The sequence below is a fragment of the Impatiens glandulifera genome, chromosome 3 (genome assembly GCF_907164915.1).
Source record: "Impatiens glandulifera chromosome 3, dImpGla2.1, whole genome shotgun sequence".
Taxonomy (NCBI): Eukaryota; Viridiplantae; Streptophyta; class Magnoliopsida; order Ericales; family Balsaminaceae; genus Impatiens; species Impatiens glandulifera.
In genome coordinates, this window is record NC_061864.1 from 55,846,162 (window position 1) to 55,856,385 (window position 10,224).

The window sequence follows — 10,224 nt, forward strand, 5'->3', positions numbered from 1 at the left end:
TTAAAAAATTAACTTGAGGACTAAAAGTGAGCGAGTAGAGTAATTAGAGAACCATCCAAGTCATTTGTCCTAATTAATATGTTACATTATTAAAAGTGTATGAAAAAGAATATAAGCTCGTAAAAACTCTAAAAATAAATTTTACAATTATAAAAAATACGTTATAAAAATAAGTCAATAAAAACTCTCAAAAACACAAACAATATTCAGCATACAAGAATAACAAAATACTCAAAGGGAAAAGAATCCATAGAAATTGATAGAGGAGATCTTGCAGTTACCATGTCCTAATGATCATATATAGAAAATTCTTGAGAATCAAATTGCAGGTCAGGTTTCCACCACTGTTGAAGTTTATGAGCATCTAAAGCTCCTTTTGCCTGATTTATTACGGTCAGCTTTGCTGATGGAAGTAAATGCAGTGGAATATCTGATTTCTTCCTCAGGATCTTCCTCCAGAAGTGTATAGCTGAAACCCTAGCAGCAATGTGTGCCATTTCAGCCTTTCTTCCCCATATTTTTTTCATATCACTGAAATAACTTTGATACTCTGAACAGATGAGATCCTGTTTATTAACACACAGGTTTGGTTTCCAAACAGACAACTTCTTAAACATTTCATCGTCTTCTTCTCCTGGCAAAACCACAATGCTTCCAATAATATTAAATAATGTCACTGTTCTTCGAATAACTTTTTTCAATCTCCTAAACTTATTCTCACTTAACAACATTATAGCAGTAGTGTGTGGTGGGTTAAAGAGAAAAGCTTTTAGGAAAATTCCCTTCTGAATGACCATTTGTTTTCCAACAAGTATACCTAGAGCAGCCCCCAAGGAATGCCCGACAAGAATAACATTACCCTGACCAAATTCGACAACTTTTTCCTCTACAACTTTCATTGCAATTTTAAAACGTGATTTTCTATTAAGTTTATTAGTAAAAATGGCCAGATCCAGTTTTATGTCCTGAAATAATTCACGCCCTTTCATCGTGCCTCTAAAGGCAATTACGCATCGTGGGCCAACTACGTAAACAGCACCAAAGATGCTTTTATCATCTTCGTCATAAAGCTTCTCCAATAGTTTGAAGTCAAAGAACTCCCACCACCGAGGGGCCAATGCATTTTCTCCATTTCGATGTCGTTTGTTGTCACGTTGGAGGATGTAAGCACCATTTACTAAAGACGCATAAATAGCTTTTTGATGACCCTCATCATTCCTAACAAATTAGATGGTAGAAAGTGAGCATTTAATTATAATCAAATAAAATACAAATACAAAATAAGGTGAAAAAAATATTTAAACTAGATATCAATATAATAACCTCAATAGTTGAAAAATAATAATTGTTTAAAAAAATGGACAAAAAACCATAAAAGAATAGTGGAGTTTAAAAGTTCCAAATAAAAATAAATAAATGATACTAAATTCATATTTTGTTGGTTCATATATCTAAACTTGACTTAATTGATTAACTCATTTTTTTAAGGTTGTTGAGATTAATGATGTATTTGTATTTATATTATTAAAGATTAATATAAGTAGATAGACAGTGATGCCCTCTCAAAAACACTATACATTATCAAGCTACAATTCATTTAGGTGTTAAACAAAAAAATAAAATTGCATAATTTTACTATTGATATATATTAATTTGGTTTTTATCTAGTATTGTGGTTTATTCTCACCTACATAAAAGTGTGCTGACATCACCATGCTGACATCATCGTGATAACACCAGCATAAACACATGTTGATTTCAGGTTTATTCAAATTAAGATTATAACTTTAATTGAAAGAACAATATTTAGAAAATTAAACCATCTCTAAATAATTAAAATGTTTATATAGAGAAGTTTAAAATAGTGATAAATGGATCAACATAATAATAAAAGTATGCTCTCCATCAATTACAAATTCCCCGCTTATATGAATATTTAGAGTGTATAAATCTTACTACGAATAATATGAGTCGTCTTAAATAGAACTTAAAATAAAATTATATATATATAATATAATACCAGTTAACATTGTCCAGATAGTATGGTCCAAATGAATCAAAGACATCTTCATCATCTAATTCCATCGAAACACTATATAATGAAAAATAAAATCAGCACCAAATTAAATATATTTATTTAACAAAATTGAGAAGGTATAATCGACTCACACAAGTGGTTTAAGCTCCTTTGTGGGTTAAAACAAATGAGAAAGGAAATAAGAGAGATGAAATTATGAAAGAGTCAATGAATTACTCCATTTATTTATAGACTAAAAAAAGTAGTCACTTGATCCAAGTCAATAAGGTCAACTAGAGCTCTAGAAATTTTTATTATTTATAAAAAATATATATTAATACCAGTTGTTATCTAATAGTTGACCAAAATAAACAACACCGTCCAACTTAATTATCTAAGACCATTTTCAACTGCCTGCCGCAAACTCAAAATCTGTTTCAATCGGCCCGACAAACTCAATTCCAAAATGGAAATTCACATCCACTCTCCAAAAAAAACTTTTCATTTACACCCCCTTAGACTTTTTTATTTTTAATAACTTTTAATATTTATACATATAAATTAATCTTTCAAATTTATATTTTTTTTACTTATAAGATAGAAAATTATAATATTTTTAAATGTATAATTAAATTATTAAATTTATTATACTCGAAATTTTATCTATGTGTACACCAATTCCGAGGATTGATACAACGTTTATGCTATGTGTACGTGTAACAAGTGTTTTTATTTATTAATAATGTTAATATAATATGTTTGTTTATTTAAATGTATTATTTAATTATTTTATTGTTTATGAATTATTGATATATATACTTAATTTTATTTTAATATTATTAAATGAATGTGGTTAAATATGTAAAGTGGATAAATATATAGATAATATTAATAAGTTTAAAAACTTAGGGTAAGAAAGGAATATTCTAAATATTCTTTTGGGTTTGAAAATTAGTTTTTGGATTGGAGATAAATTATTGTTTCATGTGACGTTTATTGCATTTTGGGTTTGAGAATGAGTTTGTGGGTTGGAGATGGTCTAAGTTGAAGTTTAAAATTTTCATAAAAATGTACTTTCATTTGTTTTGAATTTTATTTTATCAAAATAAAAATACAGTGAAAATAATTTAAATTATTTTGAAATGTATACAAATCATATGAAGTTGTTATGTATTCCATACTCATAAAATTAGAATTGAGATAGAATTTCAGTCCAAATTAAAATAATATAATATTTTAAATAAAATTAAAATTATATTTTCTTTTACTAAATATTAAAAATTAGTTGATATAATTTTATTTTATCACGTATAACTATACATTTTAAATAAATAATTAAAATTTTGATAATATATATATATATATATATATTTTAATTAAAGACATCCCATAATTTTAATTTTATGTCATAAATTTATTATTAATTATTTAATAATTCATTTTTTCTAATTAAAATATATATATATATATATATATATATATATTTATTGGATGTGTTACTCAAATTTATTAATAATTATTCATTCACTTTTTTAATATATTATTTCTTTAACACAATTCATTATATATAACTCATATATTCATTATATATACAAATATATTTTATTTTATTATACATATTATTTAACTTTAAATAAATTAGTTATACATTTTAATGAGTAGACTAATTCATTTAATAATTAATTTAAAAAATTAGTTTATATTAAAAGATTAATATATACACTAGTTCATTAGTAATTAATTAAAAAAATTTGTTCATATTAAAACATTATACCTTCTAAGTCTTTATCATTTTATTTAAATCTTTATAATTTTGTATCCAAGTTTCAATTTATATCATGCAAATTAAAAAGTCATTATTTATATTCTTAAAATTATGTATATTATGAAGTTAAAATGGATATTTGACTTTTATAAAATTATATATATATATATATATATATATATATATATATTAATTTTTCTGTATTTATATATTAGATTAGATCAATATATTTATTATAATAATAATTAGTTTCCCTGGTGATAAAGGGGTCAAAACCGAGAGTAAAAAACTCTCGGTTTTGACCCTATAACTTTCGGTATAGACACATTACCGAAGGTTTTGGTTACTCTCGCCATCCCTCGGTATTGACTCTCTCGTTAAAAACAATTGGGCATTTATCGAGAGATATCGTACAGTTTTCAGTTTAGATACCCTAGAGTAAAACCGAAAAGTAATTGAAAAACTTTCGGTTTTTCTCTTTGTGGAAAAACCGAGGGTTTTACAAATAACTCTCGGTTTTCTTCAAATGGAGAAAACCGAGAGTTATTTGAAAACTCTCGGTTTTCTCCATTTGAAGAAAACCGAGAGTTATTAGAAAAACTCTCGGGTTTCTTCTAATGGAGAAAATCGAAAGTAATATTGAAAACTCTCGGTTTTTTCCATTTGAAGAAAACCGAGAGTTATTTGTGAAACCCTCGTTTTTCCACAAATGGAAAAACCGAAAGTTTTCATATAACTCTCGGTTTTCCTCTTTGGGTAAAAACCGAGAGTTTGTCATATAACTCTCGGTTTTTTCTTTGGGTAAAAACCGAGAGTTTTCTAATATCTCTCGGTTTTTCCATTTGAAGAAAAACCGAGAGATTTCAATATCACTTTCGGTATTTTCCCGTAATTTTTTTAAAAATTTCAGATTATTTTGCTCGCAACCAAAATCTTGCAACCAAAACCTGTTCAGCCAAACCAAACAATCAATGATAAAAGAAATGCCACATACATTAAACGATCACATTAATTGATCATTATCATTACAAAATTCGAAACCAAACTAATAATCCGAAAAATCAGTTATAAATTCAAATTGACACAACTATTAATTAAAACATGTTTTGAATCGAAACAACCTTAGCTTGTGGGGGGAGGAGGTGGTTGTTGCCTCATATACAATTCGATTCTCTCCATTCTTGCGTTCATCTCTAACTTCTCCCTCTGCATTCTTATCACAATTTCTTCATTTTCCGCTTCCATTTCTTCCATTCTGCGCCTTCTTTCTTCATCCCTCTTCTCCAGTTCCTCCAGCTTGAGCTTCATTATTTGATTCTCTTCTAACAATCGCTCTTTGTTTCGTTGTGAACTGTTTCCACTTCGACGATCCTCACGAAAGTGTGTGGGCCGGACGCCTGATCCCATTTCGAACACTACCCCGTGTTTTTGTTGTCCGAACACCCTCTCCGTCAATTCAAAATTCGATATTCCCGGTTCGTTACTAGAAACCTCCTCCATCTCAACCTGCACAATTCAAATAAAATATCATTTCTATAATAAAAAACTAGGCATATTCAATTCACTTACAATTTTCTCTTGCACGTGTTCGTCCGGGACGGGTGTTGGGTTTCTTTTGTCGGTTTTGGGGTACGGGTCCTCTTGAATACTTCAATTACAGACGGTGTCCGTCCCATTTCAATGCCTGTTGAAATAAATGATTTATATAATTAATAACAATCTTTAGATTAAGTTATTACAAATAATGTACTTACCAACTCGTCTTCAATTTGTGCAAACGGTCTACTTCCCGTTCGATGCGGGAATTTCAACTTCTTCCTGTTCTTCATATTTGTAGAACTGTTTCTCTGTATTTGAAATAAAAAATGAAGTTAGATTAATTAATATCAACTTTTATTTGAATTATGAAACCATACCTTAAATGTTTCTGTGAAAAAATGGTTGCGACACACAAACTCCCAATCATCTCGATCGTAGTCCGGTGGAGGATTAGCCAGTACCGCCGCCTCGTCTCCTTTGTGGACGCGGATATATGTCTTGTTCAAAACCGACCGCCATCTATCCCATATCTGATTGGCGTGTCCCAATCCGGTCTTTCGAAAAGACTCAATATCACCATTAGTAGCTTCGAACGGATCCTGAAAAAAATAACATCCAAATGTTAAAAATAATTATTTAATGACGTAATGTATAATCAAGTAATAAGTATTACATTGATAGCAGTCCACAGTGAATCCAATTGGTCTGCACTTAAAACCTTCCACTTTAGAAGATGGTGTGAGACGACTACAGGGTCCCGGATAATCGACCCCACATGTCTAGACCACCATGTTCTTCCCACGTCTGTACCGCCTGGCCTCCCATCCTTCTCCCTAAACATAAGAGGAATCATTGTCCCCGCTATCCTCTTAGATAGCGCAATATTCTTGTTCTTCCCCCGTCTCTTGCGGGCAGAAGATTCTTCAAAATTATCAAAATCATAATTAGATATGTCAATCAATTTAAACACTAACTAATTTGTAAACGAGTTACTTGTCGATGATGGGTCGGGAGTGGAACCGTGCTCCCCCTCGCCATCGCCATCCTCCTCCTCGATAGGCTCCTCGAGACCCTTGTCTGCAGCCTCATCGCTATCCACCATATCAGCAAATGTGCTCTCTATAAACTCTTGGAGCTCACTAGCCTCAGCATCCTCGTCTGTTGGGGGGGGGCGCAGTAGCTATCGGCTCCACAACAATGGGTGGTTGGTCTCTAGAAGAAGATCCTCGGAGCTTTAAGGACTCGGATTGGGCAAGTAGGTTCTGGAATAGCTTTAACAATTTGCTGGGTGTCTTCCTCATACTCTTCCAAGTTTCTTTACGACCTTCAGACATTCTTAATGCATACCATTAATAAATGAGCGAATATTTGAAATGAAGTAGTAATAAGAACGAATATAAAGTAACCAATATAAATCTACCTAATTAATTAATCTGAACTATATGTTTGTAAACCGCGGTTTTATTTTTGTCACAATCTTCCAACCGGGTCGGGCTGACATATCAGGGGCGTAGAATACTTGTTTCGCTTGACTAGCCAATATATACGGGTCTTGACTTTGAGTTTTCAAAATTCGGTTTACATTTACACTTACGAAGCCATATTTATCCACTTTCACTCCTAGTTCCCCCGAGTGTGTATCAAACCACTTACACTTGAATAAAACAACTCGTTTGTGAGAATAGTATTGTACTTCGATTATATCCGTTAAAACTCCGTAGTATGACATAGTTTCAGATCCGTTATACCCCTCAACAACCACCCCACTATTTTGAGTGGTCAAACCTTCGTCGTGTTTTTCTGTATAGAATTTAAATCCGTTTACTTTACACCAAACATACATAGACGAGTACATACTTGGACCTTCTCCTAAGATCTTGAGGTCTCTTGATATGTCGTTAATTTCTGCTAAATGGGCGACCTATATATGTATCCGAAATGAAGTTGTTAAAATTAATAAAAAGAGTTTGGATATATGGTTTATAATTTACTCACTCGATGCTTGAAATATGCGGCAAACGTTTCTCTACTAGACTCGTTGTTATAATCTCTGCAAATAGATCGAATATTAAATAGCACACTCTTTAATGATAATTAATAACATCAACATCGAATCTTACATGTAAAAAGGTTCTGCTTCGGGACAATTTTTCAAAATGTAAGAATGAGCTGTCACTCGATCGATATAATCCAAGTTGTATACTTTTCCGTTAGATAGGTCTTTCAACGATGCAAATATTGAAATAACCGAGATTTCCGGTTGTGCATTTTCTTGCTCCTGTTCCTCCATATACCTGGCACATAAACTAATACCCTCATTAACAAGATAGCTCTCGCTTATAGAGGCTTCGGGGTGGTTATTATTCCACAAATATCTTTTCATTGTACCCATGTAATGTTCAAACGGATACATCCATCGATACTGAACAGGTCCTCCAAGCAAAGCCTCAAATGACTAGTGAACCGGGAGATGCATCATGATGTCGAAGATTGACGGCGGAAAAATCATTTCAAATTTGCAAAGTGTCAATGTAATATCCATGTACAATTGTTCGAGGTCCTCTTAAATCAACTCTTTGAAGCACAACAACCGAAAGAAACGAGACAAATTTACTAACGCATCATACACATTCTCTGGAAGTAATCCACGAGCTGCTAAAGGAATAAGATATTCCAATAAAATGTGACAATCATGACTCTTTAATCCCGAAATCTTTTTCTCTTCCAAATTTACACAACCGCCGATATTTGAGCAAAAGCCATCGGGCAACTTGAGATCTTTCAAGAAGTTACAAAGACGTTTTTTATTTTCGGATGTCAAAGTGAAAGGCGCTTCTGGATAATGAACAACTCCTTCATCATTTATAGGATGTAACCATGATTTTATGCCTAAGAGTTCTAAGTCTTTACGGGCTTTAGGACCATCCTTAGTCATCTCTTTCACATTCATTATTGTTCCCAACACGCTATCACAGATATTTTTTCTCAATATGCATCACATCCAAATTATGTCTCAATAATAGTGATTTCCAATAAGGCAGACGGAAGAAAATGCTAAGTTTGTTCCAATTGTCTCCCCGTGTTTCATGATATATCTTGGTTCTCTTGCTCAGATCCGCACTAAGAATTATGTCTTCTAGGTCTCGTGCTTGCTCGTAACATTCTTGCCCCATTAACAATCTAGAGGGATCTCTATAATCAGTTCGACCATCAAACGACTCTTTATCCCTTCTGTATTTGTGCTTCGGTGGAAGGAAGCGTCTATGACCCAAGTAACATTGTTTGGAACCATGAACCAATCGAAGAGATACCGTGTCGTTGTTACAACAAGGACAAGCGAATTTACCTTTCGTACTCCAGCCTGATAAATTCGCGTATGCGGGAAAGTCGTTAATGGTCCACAACAACGCCGCTCGCATGTTAAAGTATTGCGAGGTGTGTGCATCAAACGTTTTCACACCTGTTTGCCACAGTTCATGCAACTCTTCGATCAATGGCTGGAGAAATATGTCAATTGCATCTCTCGGACTCTTTGGACCCGGAATTAACATAGATAAAATGAAATTGCTAGAATCCATGCAAGTCGTGGGTGACACATTATAAGGAACGAGAATAACCGGCCAAACACTGTATGATTTTTTCCCATTTGCAAATGGCTGAAACCCATCGCTTGATAAACCCAGTCTTACGTTTCGAGATTCTGAAGCAAAATCTGTATAATTTTCATCAAACGTCTTCCAAGTTAAGGAATCAGCGGGATGTCTCAACGTATCACTATCAACTCTTCCTTCTTTATGCCATCTCATCATTGGAGCCGTTTTTGAGGACATGTATAGTCTTTGCAGTCTTGGTATTAAAGGGAAATATCTCAACACCTTTTTTGGAATGAATTTCCCGTTTTGCTTCTCCCGAACTGTCCCATTTGTTTGGTCGACTTTCCATCTTGAAAGACCGCAAACTCTGCAAGAATCTTCATTTATGTCGTCCTTCCAAAATAGCATACAGTTGTTCTTACATGCATCTATCTTGTCATATTTAAGCCCGATATCAGTAATGAATTTTTTACTTTCGTAGTATGAGTTTGGCAATTGAGCGTCAATCGGTAATATGTAGTTTTTAAGCAGACGCAGCAACATATCGAACGAAGAATTCGTCCATTGACATACATTTTTTATGTGAAGTAGTTTTAGTAGTGCCGATGATTTCGTTATTCGAGCACCTTCATACAATGGCCGTTTGCAATCATCAAGCAATTTATAAAATCTATGTGCATCTTCGACTGGTTCATCGTTGCTCGGGACATCATTAACGTTGGGGAATATATCGTTTATAAATTCGTGCATATAACGTTCTTCGTTGACCTCTTCATTAACTGTATTATTCATCTCCGGTCTCGCATCGTTGAATTCCGGCACGGCATCCTCCGACTGATCATCGTCATCATCATCATCATCGACGTCATCGGCATCTTCATCGACATCGTCATTAACCACTTGAGTAGTACGTCTTTTTTCTCCATGAAAATAGCAATACTCATAATGCACATTTATTCCATAAACGATGAGGTGAGTCTTCACTTCGTCTATTTCCATAAACGGCGTGTTCAAGCATTTCACGCAGGGACATTTTACGGTTTGTCAGGATGTACTCCTAACAGCATACTCGAGGAATTTGTTAACACCTTCCTCGTAATCTTGATAATCTCGACGTAAGGTCATCCATCTTTTATCGGGTACTTCCATATTTCTAATAAAATGGAAAACAACCCGCATTATTATTTACTTATATTTGTCTAAATTAATTAGACTTACATAATGCTAACATAATTTCTACCTAATCTATCATTATCCAACCAAAAATTAATTTAATCTAACATTATCGAAGCCCAATTCCACCTAAACAA

The 10,224-nt window shown here is 32.9% G+C and overlaps 1 protein-coding gene across 1 annotated transcript; it reads right to left on the bottom strand.

The window, feature by feature from the left end:
• Positions 1–228: 228 nt before the first annotated feature.
• LOC124930427 (GDSL esterase/lipase At4g10955-like) lies at positions 229–6,423 on the bottom strand. The gene is made up of 3 exons (XM_047470770.1): positions 6,342–6,423; positions 2,021–2,075; positions 229–1,218 (listed from the first exon to the last, which is right to left on the bottom strand). Exons 1-3 carry the CDS (start codon positions 6,421–6,423, stop codon positions 288–290), a joined length of 1,068 nt encoding a protein of 355 aa, XP_047326726.1. The 3' UTR covers positions 229–287.
• Between the last annotated feature and the right edge of the window lie 3,801 nt (positions 6,424–10,224).